The following is a 15,349-nucleotide window of genomic DNA, read 5'->3' as shown; positions in this document are numbered from 1 at the left end:
TAAAATCCTTATGTCTTCATTCCTGCCATACCAGAGATGACCTTCCTTCTTTAGTGAGTCTCCCTAATTCACAATTTTTCTCCATCACAAAATGTCTATAAGTCTGTGTACCAGCCAAGGTTCAATCAGAGAAGTGGAATCACTATGTTTCTTTATGTTCGCAGGGCAAGCAGTTAAGAAGGGAAGATGAACATAAAGTAGGGAAGAGCAAGAATGAATTGTAACCTAAGACACGAGTTGGTCATTTGTTCACTGTCTCCAACTTTAAAGATATGAGTATCCTTGCTAGAGGAGCTGACACTCTTTGCCACAGGACTAGACACACACACGGCTCAGGAATCAAAAAAGCTGAAGATGACTCAGGGGAAAGCTTCTGCCCCATCCCAACAAGGAGAACCAGCTGATTGGTTACAAAGTGCATGAGCTGCAGTAGCACCTAGTGTCCCTGCACCACCGTTTCAAGTATAAAACTGGAGGGATGCTTCGGTTCTGCCCTTCAAGACTTACACAACCATGTCTTTTCTGGGCTATTCTAACCAGAAACAAAAGGAAAGGAAATTCTGGGAAACATAGTTTAACTTAGCAAAGTTGATATATTACAAAATTACCACTGTCCACTCTGTGTCGAGTTGACATAAATGCAGCCCTCCTTAAAACGTACTTTCAAAATAAAGCCCACACCCTACACATAAGCTGTCTCTGGAGAAATTTGAAGTCTGTTGTGCACTGAGGATAACCACAACAACAAGCTGTAAACCTAGCCCAATTTCTGACTAGATTGATACCACCAAACCACCGCTATGCACTCAAGAGCACTAAAGTCCTAGCAGAAGGAAAGACACACTCATCTCCAAGCATAAAAAATAAATTTTACTTCATACTATGAAGAGGGAATTGTAAAAATAATTTAAGCAAAAAAATATATAACATGTCCAACTTTTAACAGAAAGAAAAAGGACACATAACGGAAAGGCAAGAAAAAAACACAGTTCAAAGAGATAAAACAATCATTAGAACAAGACTCATAAGACATAGACATTAGAACTGTCAGATAATTTTACATAACTGTGATTAATGTGATGAAGGCCCTAAGGGGAAAGGTAAACAAAATGCAAGCTCAGATGGGTGATTTTAGCAAATAGATGGAAATTATAAGGAAAAATAAAATGGAAACTATAAAAATAAAAAAATTTAAGGCCGGGCATGGTGGTTCACGCCTGTAATCCTAGCACTTTGGGAGGCTGAGACAGGCGGATCACGAGGTCAGGAGATCAAGACCATCCTGGTTAACACGGTGAAACCCCGTCTTTACTAAAAATACAAAAAAATTAGCCAGCCATGGTGGTGGGCGCCTGTAGTCCCAGCTACTCTGGAGGCTGAGGCAGGAGAATGGCGTGAACCCGAGAGGTGGAGCTTGCAGTGAGCCAAGATTGCACCACTGCACTCCAGCCTGGGCTACAGAGCAAGACTCCATCTCAAAAAAAAAAAAAAAGTTATATAGAGTTGAAGAATGCCTTCCATAGGCCCATTAGGAGACTCAACACAGTTGAGGAAAACATGAAACTTGAAGGTAGATAAGCAAATTCCTGAAACACACACACACACAAAAGTGACAGAAACAGAACACAGCATCCAAGACTGATGGGAAAACATCAATATCAAATCAAGAAATAATGGCTGAGAATTTCCAAAATTTGTGAGACACCAAACCAATCCAAGGATCTCAGAGAACACTGAGCAGGAACAATTCTTTAAAAAGAAACTAAGCTTATTGTATTCAAACTAAGCTTATTGTATTGATACCTGGTAGTTATCACTTACCAAATACACTGCCCAACATCTCCAGATGATCTGTTATTTCTGAAAGTTTCCTTTATTACATTTCTTACTTCAGATAGATGAACTTTGGCCAACTTTCCTCATCACTATACTAAAAATCCTGCCCAAGGAAGAGCTTATTTACCATATAGGCTTGGCTTCATGCTATGGTCAATGCTGCAGTCAGTATTCTCAGAAAGAAAGGACTGGTTCCATTTTACCTCCATCTTTTGTTTCCTGTCAGAAAACCTACCATACCACCAAGTACGCCTTCTCTACACTGCCTCTGATGTTTAAGTAATTTTAGAATTCTGTTGAGACTATCTCCCTTTTTTGGTATGATGAATCTCGTCCTAAATTACATGCCAAAGACTTTGAGAACTGAACTATGGGCCCAGTTCTCATGTCCCAGAGTGGCCTTTCATTACCCACACAATGAATGGGTTAAATTGCTTGGCAGGTGACAGTCCGATGATCACAACCAAGGAGGATTTCCCAGGGGGATTTTATTACTTGCAATAAGTAAGGAGGACACTGGGAATAATTCCCCAAAGCATTGCCTCCCTGAGCAACGGTGCAAACATGGCTTTTATTAGTCTGGTTAGCTGAGTCACTGTATGTACAGGTGGAGTCAAGGCAGTGCAGTCCCAGTTGTCGGTCATGCTTCTACATATGTCACATATATAGAAAATGGTTAATAAGCTCCTCCTTGGGCAGGATTTTTAGTATAGTGATGAGGAAAGTTGGCCAAAGTTCATCTCCAACTCAGGCATCTCTGGGTCCAACTGGTCTTTGTTTTTCCTGGGCTGAGCTTCTTCCTGGAACTTTTCAAAACAAAAATTCAAGATATAACAGTTACAAGTGGGTAACTTTTTCACCATGCATACCGAAAAACCCAAGGACCCTGGGTTACACTTTAGGTGGCACCCATGTGGGACCTGTCGGAAGAGTACTACAAAGGCTTTGAAAACTGAACTGACATTGGAAACACAACCTCAGAAGGCTGGTCAAAACTTATGACTTGAACCCAAATGGGTTAATTACCTTTTAAAACATAAATATCAAGATCCTCCACCAAACTTAACCAAGACCCAGAGCGTCCTAATGACGTTCAAAATGTCCGGGATACAATCGAAATTAATTGGCATGTGAAGAACCAGGAAAATCTCAACTCACGTTGGAAAAAAAAGTAACAGATGCAGAATGTAAGTTGCCACACATGTTGAAATTATCAAGACTATAAAGCAGCTATTCAAATGAAAAGTTAAAGTCTCAGAGAAGTAATAGAAAATATAAAGAATAGCCCCATGGAAATTTTAGAACGGGAAAATACAAAAACCATCATCACATCATATCCAGGATACATGCTGTCAATATTGCTTATCACTGTTGATGTTAACCTTGATCACCCAGCTGAGGTAGTATTTGACGGGTTTCTCGCCTGTAAAGCTCTATTTCCCCTTTTCCCCCTATTTTACTGTTTAGCGGGAAGTCACTATGTGCAGCCCATGCCTAAAAAGGGAGTAGCTGGTGGGCACGGTGGCTCACAGCACTTTGGGAGGCTGAGATGGGTGGATCACCTGAGGTCAGGAGTTCGAGACCAACCTGGCCAACGTGGTGAAACCCCGTCTCTACTAAAAACACAAAAATTAGCCAGGCATGGTGGCGCACGCCTGTGATACCAGCTACTCAGGAGGCTGAGGCAGGAAAACTGCTTGAACCTGGAAAGCAGAGATTGCAGTGATCGTACCATTGCACTCCAGCCTGGGCAGCAAGAGCAAAACTACATCTCAAAAGAAGAAAAAAAAGTGAGTAGTTATATTTCACCTCCTTGCAGTGGAGTATCTACATTCTTCTGCATGAGAAATTTGTCAGTTATCTCCTATTTATTCAATTATTTATATTATGAACTCATTGATTCTTGTTTTATACTTTGGGTTATAATCCAATACTACGTTGTTTATTTTACTGCTGAGATTATTCCTGTATTGGCCACTGGGAGATTTTTCAGTTGACATCTGTGTCCCTTTGACAAACTCCTGTCATTTTGTGGGGAAGAGGGAGTAGCACTTTCTTACTTTCTACCGCTACAAAATCCTCCAGTATTATCTTGTATTTCTCTGCCCTAAACCTAATGTCAATAATTCGCATTTCTCTAATGATAAATGATGTTAAACATCTTTTCATGTGCTTTCCTATTATCTATATATCTTCTTTGACGATTACCAAGGATGGGAAGGGTAGGGGGAAAAAGTGGAGATGGTTAATGGGTACAAAAAATAGAAAGAATGAATAAGAATTAGTAGTTGATAGCACAACAGGGTGATTATAGTCAAAAATAATTGTACATTATAAAATAGCTAGTATAATTGGATTGTTTATAACAGAGGCTAAAAAGGCTTGAGATGATAGATACCCCATTTACCCTGATGTGATTATTACACATTGCATACCTGTATCAAAATACCTTGTATACCCCATAAATATATAACCTACTATGTACCCATTAAAATAAAAAGGTTTTTAAAAAAGAAATAATGCTGAGACAACTGAATATCCACATGCAAAAGATAAAGTTTGACATTTATCTTACACCATACACAAAAAGTAACTCAAAACCAACCAGAGACCTAAATGTAAAAGCTGAAACTATAAAACTCTTATGGAAACATAGGCATAAACTTTATGGCTATGAATTAGGCAATCGTTTCTTAGGTAATACACAAAAATCATAAGCAACAAAAGAAAAAATGGATGTTAGACTTCATCAAAATTTAAAGCTTTTGTGCATCACTATCAAGAAAGTGAAAGACAATCATGGAATGGGAGAAAATATTTGTAAATCATACATACAATAAGTATCTAATACCCACAATATATAAAGAGCTCTTACAATGCAACAACAAAAATACAAAAAAAAAAAAAAAAGCCCTAATTATAAATGGGGAAAGGATTTGAATAGACATTTCTCCAAAGGAGATATACAAATAACCACTAAGCACATGGAAAATGTTCAATGTCATTAGCCATTAGGCAAGTGCAAATCAAAATTACAATGAGATACCACTTCACACCCACTAGGATGGCTAGAATTTAATAGATAAATAAAAAGTGTTCCCACATTGCTGATAAGAATGTAAAAATAGTGCAGCTGCTGTGGAAAACAGTTTGTCCGTTCCTCAAAAGTTGAAACGTGGAGTTTCCTTATGACCCAAACATTCTATTCCTGGGTATTTAAGAGAACTGAAAACATAGGTTCACACAACCCTAAAACTGAGGCCAGGTGTGGTGGCTCAGGACTGTTGTCCCAGCACTTTGGGAGGCTGAGGCAGGCAGATCACCTGAGGTCAGGAGTTTGAGACCAGCCTGGCCAACATGGCAAAACCCTGTCTCTACAAAAAATACAGCAATCAGCTGGGTATGGTGGTGCACGCCTGTAGTCCCAGCTACTCAAGAGGCTGAAGCAGGAGAATCGCTTGAACCCAAGAAGTGGAGGTTGCAATGAGCTAAGATCACACTACTGCACTCCAGTCTGGGTGACAGAGTGAGACTCCATCCAAAAAAAAAAAAAAAAAGTGGTACACATATGTTCACAGCGGTGGTCATAAGAGCCAAAAAATGGAAACAACCCAAATGTCCAGAAACTGAAGAGTGTATAAACAAAATGTGGCCTATCCTTAAACAAAATGTGGTATATCCTAACAATGGAATAACATTCAACCATATAAAGGAATGTAATACCGAAACATGCCACAACATGAGTGAACCTCAAGTTATGCTCAGTGAAAGAAGCCAGACGTGAAAGACCACATATTGCATGATTCCATTTGTATGAAAGAGTAGGAGAACCAATAGAGACAAAACCATACGGTGGCTGCATATTTTGGGTGACAATCAGAGGTTGAGAGTAACATGAGGGAGTAGGGTTTTTTTAAGTTGATGAAAATGTTATTAAATTGGTAGTGTTGATGGATATACAACTCTGAATATACTGAAGATTATTTAATTGTATACTTTTGTCTCCGGTAGAGGGTCATAACTGCAAGTTGTCCAGGTTCTTGGCATTTTGAACAAGGAATTGGACAAAATGCCTAGCAAAGCAAAGAAAGAATGAAGCAGGGGTTTATTGAAAACCAAAGTACACTCCACACTGTGGGAACAACCCGAGCAGCGGCTCAAGGGCCCTGGATACAGGATCTTCTTGGCTCCAAATACCCACTAGAAGTTTCCCATTGGCCAGTTCATGCTTTGCAGAAAGCAACCAATCAGAGGCTAGGGTGAAATTGCAAGGTTGCAAAGGAAGACTTATCTGCAAACAGCCTGATTTGTTGGGGACAGGCAATTTCCCATCTGCTGTGATTCCTTCCACCAGAAAAGGTTGTGGAGGGGGGTTGCAAAGGGACCCTTCCACAACCTTGGAAGGGGGTAGCCTCTGGTCCTTTTGTTACTTAGGCATGGAAAGTTAGGGTTTTCCTTTCGTTTTTGTCCTAGGAAATAGGACAAAATAGGTGTGAAATAGCCTTAGGTTCCTTGCCTCCAGACCCTATTCTCCTGCCTCACTTTAAGTGGATAAATTATATGGTGTATGAATTATATCTCAATAAAGCTGTTTTAAAAGGGGTGGTATAAGGAAGAATTCCAAATGATGCCATTTGCACTTTTCCTTGGTCACTTTGGCTGGGCTCTGGCTACAGTGGATGAGGGATTCTTCTGAAGAACTTGTGTAGCAGGAAGAAAAAAAAATTTTCCTAGTTATTGCAAAAGTGTCCCTTGAGAACCCCTAACTTACTTAGGAATAACTTGGGATTCAGAAAGAGAGAAAAAAAAAAAAGATAACTGCTTTTGTTGAGAATTTCAGGGCAAGAGAAAACTAAGAAAAGGGGGCAGCATTCTGTTTTTAAAAAAAAAAAGAAGAAGAAGAAAAAAAAAGGATAGAACACTGTCCAACAGAAACGACTTAAGAGACTTGAGAAGGCTGATATTCAGATTCCAATTATCTGCCAAATCACACTGTGATATCAGCCTCCCTTGCTGTTACTCTCAAATCAGCAGTAGAACTCTAGTGCCTTTTTTGTGTGGCATTGAGGGTTATGAACTTTAAAAGTAGGAACCTGGTCCAGCATATGAGTTGCTGCTGTGCTGGAGACAATTCTAACAGCTGCAACGAGAACTGCAGAAATGAAGAATGAGAATTGAGCAGAAATCAGAGCTATCAGTGATCAAGGGGGCCTAAGCCCCTGAATTCACAGTAATCTTCCTTAAGGATATGGCTGGGCAATTGAATAAATCTCTAGATATTAAAGGACACTGACTTATATATGCTTGAAGCCCAGAGTTTCTGGCTTATCACATATGCTGCAGGTCTGAGGGGCATTCATTTACAAAACTTTGATGATAAGGGGAGCAGAGAATGTGGAAAAACAGAAAAGAGGTAAATGAAGCCACCGAGACAGGAAGGGGCATTATCTTCAGCAACAGGAATGCCAACAGGAAGCAACACCAAATATTGGTGAGGAATGCTCATCAATATTTATTGAGCAGGGCAGAGGAGAGACACAGTTCAGGGAGGCTTCTGCTGGCTGACTCTTGAACCAAGCCCATAAAAATTGTGATGCTGACACCAGAAAATTCCAGTGAAAAGGCACAGTCAGGAAATGCTTTAGACTGCATGGCCCACGGGGCCCTTAGAGATCCTTCAACAGCCTCTAATTTGTCACAGACATGAATCCCCACTCACTGGATGTTGGGAAGAAGATTCAATCATAGGGTTTCCTTCAGGCAAGCCAGGTGTCTTTATAACTCCGCAAAGTAGAGAATCAAGAAGAAGCTGAGATTTTTCCTAAGTGGAGAGACCTAAATGGAAGTTCAGGAGGGACAACGGACAGCATTCTTGTCCTTGTTCACTGGAAGGAACCATCAAGTTGATGGGGATGGACATTGGGATAGATTTTGAGAGCAAGAGAAAACAAAGAAAAGCGTTGGGAGTGGCGGTCAGAACACATGTGCCTAGAACCTGGTTACCTACTTTGTAACATGCAGAAGTTGTACTTCCCAGAAAGGTGAGGGACCTGCCCCGGGAGGAGATCATCAGGACACAGACATCAGTGACAGGAAGAGAGGGTGTCCTTCTCACCTGCCTCTTGAAACTGCTCTTTGGTTTCCACCACTGGGAGGCTATCGGTTGCTTCCTTGTGTCTTCTGGTGCTCTCTGAAGTTGGGAAGCATTTAGAAGAGGAAGATGTGTGCTTCCAGGTCCTCCACCATCTCCCCAAACCCAGAAGCACAAGTTCCAGGAAAGTAAACAAGAGACAGAACCCACTGACTCCAAACATAGTCTTCAGGAAAATGGTCTTCTCAGAGGGGCGGGACAGATTGCAGGTTATACTACCAAGGCAAGGCTCTCGGCGACATGCAAAGGAGCTGGGCATCTGGAACCCATACAGGTGGTACTGCAACCCCAGGGCTGTCCCCTCCAGGACAAGCCGAGCCCCGAGCTGAGCCACATAAGCCCAGAGCAGCCTGAGGCTTCCAGCCCCTGGGACATCTGTGTTGCCCTCCCCTCCCTGGATCAGGGTCTCCTCCTCCTTCCCCTTTCCTGATAATTCCCAGTGCCAGATCACGTGATACAGAGTGAAACCCATGTAGAGGGCGCTGGGTACAGCCACCAAGATGACCTGGAAGACCCAGAAACGCAGCGGGGAGAGGGGGTGGAAGGCATCAAAGCAGGCAGCCTTGCAGCCCGGTTGCTGGGTGTGACACACGAATTCACTCTGCTCATCGCCATAGACTCCAGGCCCACTGGCAGCCAGCAGCACAAGGCGGAATCCCAGGAGCACGGGAAGCAGGAGGCGTCCCACGGGGGTGGAGTGCCGGCTCTCCTCCGCCAGCAGCCGCCGCAGGAACCTGCCACCCATCCTGTTTTGGAGCAGAGGACAAGGGATCAGTGTTGCTCACTGTCCTGCAGGGGGAGCTCCAGTCCACCTTGTCACTTCTAATCCTTCTAATCCAAGGATCACTGAAGGCAAACTTTTTTATTCCTCTTCAAGTATCTAACTGATTAAATACCAAGACTCTGATCGCACCTCTTTACTACTTAATGAAATCATCTATGAAATAATAATAGTGTGTGTGGTGTGGCTGTCTCTTCTGCCCTCCCCTTCTGTACTGCTGGAGTGGAGAGGAACTCTTGGGTTGGAGAGATCAGGATACATCTTCATCTCTCTCTTTCCCTCCTTCCCTCCCACTCTCACTTTCCCAAAGGCTAAACGTAAGAGAGTAGACTGGGATGTTTCGTTAATTTTCCTTTGAAAGCTATTGATTCCCTAGCTGATGGCTGCCAGGCCTGGTGCTACTAACAGCATCATCTTAAGCAAATCAGTGCTGATGCTGAGAGAGAATGTGCATTCTCTTTCTGTCTTCTTTTCTCTGTCTCCGTGCCCTTGGATTATCACAGGTGTGTCTGGATGTCCTCTCCTCCCATCACAGTGGTAAAGTTGAGAGGTAGTTAGGTTACGGGGCTAGATGTGATGGATGAAATGAACAGACCAAGCATCGAGGCTTACTTTACTCTGAGGCTCTTAGGCCTTACAAGCTGAGGAAGAAGAGAACATTTGGAAGGTAACCCAGCAGAATTTACCAGAAGTATATACTATAGGATTTGGGGCCAGAGCCGGAACTGACAAGATAGAAATTCAGATTTTGACCCCCACTTGCCATTGTTCCTTGGGCATATATCTCCCTCATGGTGACAGGTGACCATGATCAAGGATAGGTTTCAGAAATCCCTCTGTTCCCCAGCCAAAATACCACAAGGCTACAAGCCCAAATTCACCATCTCTATATTTGTCCTAATCAGCTGCCTTCCTCAATGCCCCGTGGCTGTTTCAAACCGTCCCCATTTAGCCTAAATTCTCACTCATCTGCTTACCCTCACACCCAGAAGACCATGTGGTATGGTCTGAATGATGATCAAGATTCATATGTTAGAACCTAGTACAGTAGTCCCCCCTCTTATCTGCGGTTTCACTTTCTACAGTTTCAGTTACCTACAGTCAACCGAGGTCCAAAAATATTAAATGGAAAATTCCAGAAATACAAAATTAATGTTTTAAATTGTGTGCTGTTCTGAGTAACATGATGAAATCTCACACCATCCCACCCAGGATTCACAAATCATCCCTTTGTCCAGGGTATCCACGCTGTAGACGCTCCTTGCCAGTTTGTGACTTAATCGCCATTTTGGTTATCAGATCGACTATTAGTACTTGTGTTCAAGTAACCATTATTTTACTTAAGAATAGCCCCAAAGAGCAAGAGTAGTGGTGCCAGCATTTTGTTACAATTTTTTTTTTTTTTTTTTTTTTTTTTTGAGACAGAAGTCTCGCTCTGTCACCAGGCTGGAGTGCAGTGGTGCAATCTCGGCTCACTGCAATCTCTGCCTCCCAGGTTCAAGCGATTCTGCTGCCTCAGCCTCCTGAGTAGCTAAGGCTATAGGGGCACACCACCACGCTGGACCAACTTTTTGTATTTTAGTAGAAACAGGGTTTCACCATGTTGGCCAGGATGGTCTCAATCTCCTGATCTAGTGATCCACCTGCCTCGGCCTCCCAAAGTGCTGGGATTACAGGTGTGAACCACCACGCCTGGCCACAATTGTTCTATTTTATTAGTAGTTATTGTTGTTAATCTCTACTCTGCTAATTTGTAATTAAACTTTATCATAGAGATATACATATGGGGAAAAAACCATAGTATATATATTTGGTACTATCCACAATTTCGGGCATCCACTGGATGTCTTGGAACATATCTCCCACAGATAAGGTGGAAGTGCTGTACTCAGTGTGATAGTATTAAGAGATGGAGCCTTTACCAGGTGTCTTAGTCCATTTTGTGTTGCCACAAAGGAGTATCTGAGGCTGGGTGATTTATAAAGAGGTTTATTTGGCTCACAGTTCTGCAGGCTGCACATCTGCTTAGCTTCTGTGGAGGGCTTCCATACTGTGTCAAAACATGGCAGGGAAGGTCAAAGGGGAAGAGGGACCAAACCCAAGGGACATCCTGGCTTTACAAAACCCACTCTTGAGGGAACTAATCCATTCCCTCGAGAACGAATCCAGTTTCACAGGAGCAATAACCCACTCACTGGCACAAGAATGGCGCCAAGTCATTCATGAGGAATCTGCCCCCAGGACCCAAACACCCCCCACAGGCCCTGCCTCACAACACCATCAAACTATAGGGATTAATTTCAACGTGAGATTTGGTGGGAACAAACAAACCATATCAAACCATAGCAAGAGGTGATTAAGCCTTGAAGGAAGAACCTTCATGAATGGGATTAGTGCTCTTATAAAAGATGCTCCAGGGAGCTCCTCCACCCCTTCCCACTGTGTGAGGATACACAGGAGGTGCTATCTAAGAGGAACAAGCCCTTGCCAGACACTGAATCTGCTGGTGCCTGGGTCGTGGACTTCTTAGCCTCCAGAATTCTGAGAAATAAATACCTCTTGTTTATGAATTACCCACTCTATAAAGTATTTTGTTATAGCCGCCCAAACAGACTAAGACACCACAAAAACCTCTTACTCCAAAGAGAAAATAGAGACAGGGATGTGAAACCCCACAGATACTACTTTCTCTTGTCTTAATATTTACTTCCTTGTCTAACATCACAGAGAAAGAAGTGGACCTACAGTTACCCAACTCTACCGTCCCTTCCAAATTTGTGTCCTTGGGTCTCACCTTTCCTGTTTCTTCAAGGATTTGTTCCCCAAATTATCTTCCCTGTAATTCGGACTTGCCCTGTGGTCTCAGTCAGAAAGAAGGATGGGTTGAGATGCATCCCAGGGATGATTTTAAGGGTCTCAATTGACCAGAGAAATATGTCGTCATCCACCAACTGCAAGACACTATATTTTGAGCCATTAAGAGTCACAGTTTGGGCCGGGCATGGTGGCTCACGCCTGTAATCCCAGCACTTTGGGAGGCCGAGGTGGGTGGATCACAAGGTCAGGAGATCGAGAACGTCCTGGCTAACATGGTGAAACCCCATCTCTACTAAAAATACAAAAAAAAAATATTTTTAATTTTTTATTAAAATTAAAATCCGAGCGTGATGGCAGGCGCCTGTAGTCCCAGCTACTGGGGAGGCTGTGGCAGGAGAATGGCGTGAACCCAGAAGGCGGAGCTTGTAGTGAGCTGAGATCCGGCCACTGTACTCCAGCCTGGGAGACAGAGTGAGACTCGGTCTCAAAAAAAAAAAAAAAAAAAGAGTCACAGTTTGAGTTCATCTAGGTTGGTCACGTGTCCTCCCTCAGTCGGCCCCATCTGTGAGGATACCTGCAGCCCTGCTCTGCCTTGTAAGTCTAGGGGGGGTCCCTGGATTTAGGGAAAGCATCCTCAGGGCTCTGAGGGTTTCTGTCCTTCCTCTCTTGAGAGTTATCAGACTAGATGATCATTAGGTAAATTCTCAAGTCTTGCTGTCAGCCTTGTTGTATTTCGAAGTGCAGGTCCAGTACCCTCTAAACACATTTCTAGCACATTTCCAGCAGACCTGGAATTTAACACAGGGTGACTCTGACATATTTCAAGGGTCAGGGATTCAAATCATTTCCAGAGGCCCTATCTAGTGTCTCCTTTCTTTCTGTTTCTCCCGTGCCCACCCCAGGCCCACGAAGAGACACCTAAATCCTCTCGGAGTCTCTCAGAAACAAGCTGAAGTCTCCAGAGCTCACCACAGAGCTTTGGGGTTTTGGAAAGGAGAGAGGGGCAAGGGTAGAACAAAAGGTCTTGCCTAGGGCCCCTAGGTTTGGAGCTCTCATATCTAACCCTAAGCACCCTTCCTTGTCATTCACCTGCCTTCACCTGCAGCTGTTATCGCCAAAACAATGCTTATGTCCCATGCTTTCAGGGCCTCCTGGAGGGTTCAGACGAAAGTGCCCTTTCTCTCCCAAAGTCTGCATATCAAAGGGACCTCCCTATATGATAGCCTTCTACCTCCTTACCCCCTGCTTTTCTGGGACCCTGTGGTCTCTCCGATCTGGTCCAGGTGTCCCCAGCTCACCTTTCTCTTTTTCTAAGACCTACATCCTCCTCTCACCAACAAGTCTGCAGCTTTGCCCCACAGTGGACAGGGCCCCCAGGTCAAACTTCAGGGCCTAGAGAGCTGAGGCTGAGAAGGAGGGGGAGATGTACCAAAGCTCCCCAGCTCAGCATTGTTGGAAAAGCTCGGCTGAAGGGACACCCCTGTTTCTAAGAGTAGAGAAACAGCTTGCAAAGAAAGTTGTCTGGGAGGTAGCAGAATCGGAGCTCTGTCAGGATTTTAGTCAGCGAAGCAACACCTGTGAGCTCAAGAGTTGGGAGAGGAAGGAAAGGCCAGAGTTTGGAGAAATTTTCTAATATCCGAACAGATTTTTGAAATTCCATCATGATTTTGGTATGAATTTTTCTTATCATCTCTTGGGAGAAAATGTCCGGGATTCTGTTGGTGGCAGAATCCATGTTGAAGAGCCAAGGTATGAGGGAGGGAATGCCCACCCCATCTGGCCTGGAAACCCTTCTAGATGCTTTTATCCAGTGTGGCCACAGAGCAGCAACACTGGCATCACCAGGCATGCAGAATCTCGGGCCATATGCCAGGCCTCCTAATTCATATCTGAATTTTGATAATATCCCCAGGTATGATCGTGTGCACGTCAGAGTTGGAGATGCCTCTCAAGAACCCAGAGCAGCTCCCCCCCACCACCACCACCACCAGGCGCTGAGCCAGCCCAGCGGCTCTCTGTCCCTGCACTCACCCAGCGGCTTTCAGCAGAAGCATTCACAACAGGGGAGAGAGGCGGAGAGAGGAGTCCTCAGGCTGGAGCCTGCGGGGTCCCACTCTTCCCTGGCCCAGCCTCCTGCCACCACCCACTTCTTTTTCCTCCCCTTTTCATTCCTGGCAGCCTTCATGAAGGGGAAAAGAATTTCAGCTGGAGCAGCAGCGGGCCTGCCGTTGAGAGTTCTGCAGAATAACCCTCTGTTGTTGAGGGTAAGGGGTATTTTCGAAATGAACTGAAACAGGGATTTTCAGATCATCTGAAGGGGGAGAAATGACTTCAGTGTGTTTCCAGCATTGGGGCGTGCAGGCAATGACAGATAGAATAAAACCCCCCTGCTCTCCTGCCCAAAGTACCCAAAGCACAATTTTACCCACAGAAGGATGTGTGTGTGCACGTATGTGTAAGTGTGTGGGTGTGTTTGTATGTCTTTGTGTATTTGTGTGTGTTTGCTTCATTTCCTCAGGCAGCCTCCATCCCAGAATTTGCGGTGATCTCAGGATGTCCTCTCCTCTTGGCTGGGAGAATAGCACAGGCTCCCCGCCACAGCATGATGAGAATCTACTCCACATCCCTTCAGGAATCCAGAGAACCCAGACCCCTCTCCATCAGGCCCAGGAAGAACCGTGACGCCTGTCCCCATGGTCATTCCTAGCGCCATCACTAGAGCCAGGATTCTCTGCAGAGATACCGTCAAGAAGGAGAAGCAGCACAGTGAGGAGAGTAACTCACAGGGCTGAGGGAGTGTGCAGGGAGGGACTGGTCTCCTGCGTTCAAGGTGACAACCATCAGGGTCAATGCTGGACTCTTCACAGAGGAGATGTCAGAGGTAACCTCATGTATTAGTCCGTTTTCACGCTGCTAATGAAAACATACCTGAGACTGGGCAATTTAGTAAGAAAGACGTTCAGTGAGGCCGGGCGCGGTGGCTCACGCCTGTAATCCCAGCACTTTGGGAGGCCAAGATGGGCAGATCACGAGGTCAGGAGATCAAGACCATCCTGGCTAACACGGTGAAACCCCCTCTCTACTAAAAATACAAAAAATTAGCCAGGCGTGGTAGTGCACGCCTGTAGTCCCAGCTACTCGGAGGCTGAGGCAGGACAATGGCATGAACCCTGGAGGCGGAGCTTGCAGTGACCAGAGATCGCGCCACTGCACTCCAGCCTGGGCAACAAAGCGAGACTCCGTCTCAAAAAAAAAAAAAAAAAAAAAAAAAAAAGAAGACTTACAGTTCCATATGGCTGAGGAAGCCTCACAATCATGGGGAAGGCAAGGAGGAGCAGCAAGTCATGTCTCACATGGATGGCAGCAGGCAAAGAGAGAGCTTGTGCTGGAAAAACTCCCCCTTATGAAACCATCAGATCTCATGAGACTTACTCACTATCACGAGAACAGCACAGGAAAGACCTGCCCCCATGATTCAATTACTTCCCACCAGGTCCCTCCCACAACATGTGGGAATTCATGATGAGATTTGGGTGGGGACACAGCCAAACCATGTTACTTCGATTCCAGATACTGCCCCTCACTAAGGCATGAGGCTTAGTCACAACAGTCCTCGCCATTCATGAGAACAACCACTTCCTGGGTGCAAAACATCCTCATAACCTAGGACTGAAACAGATGTCCACCACTCAAAATCCTATTCCCAGATGGCCTTCCTTTCCTCAGATCCTCTCCAGGACTCTGGTACCTTCTTGTCCAAAATA

At 44.4% G+C, this 15,349-nt stretch overlaps 1 protein-coding gene across 1 annotated transcript; it reads right to left on the bottom strand.

Annotated features, from left to right (window-relative positions):
• Window positions 1-2,307: 2,307 nt before the first annotated feature.
• On the bottom strand, window positions 2,308-8,732 carry LOC104673588 (gap junction gamma-3 protein). Its single transcript, XM_010377674.1, has 2 exons — window positions 7,952-8,732; window positions 2,308-2,642 (listed from the first exon to the last, which is right to left on the bottom strand). Exons 1-2 carry the CDS (start codon window positions 8,730-8,732, stop codon window positions 2,584-2,586), a joined length of 840 nt encoding a protein of 279 aa, XP_010375976.1. The 3' UTR covers window positions 2,308-2,583.
• Between the last annotated feature and the right edge of the window lie 6,617 nt (window positions 8,733-15,349).

This window comes from Rhinopithecus roxellana, chromosome 6, assembly GCF_007565055.1.
Source record: "Rhinopithecus roxellana isolate Shanxi Qingling chromosome 6, ASM756505v1, whole genome shotgun sequence".
In the NCBI taxonomy this organism is placed as follows: domain Eukaryota; kingdom Metazoa; phylum Chordata; class Mammalia; order Primates; family Cercopithecidae; genus Rhinopithecus; species Rhinopithecus roxellana.
This window is presented reverse-complemented; position numbering and strand designations above follow the sequence as displayed.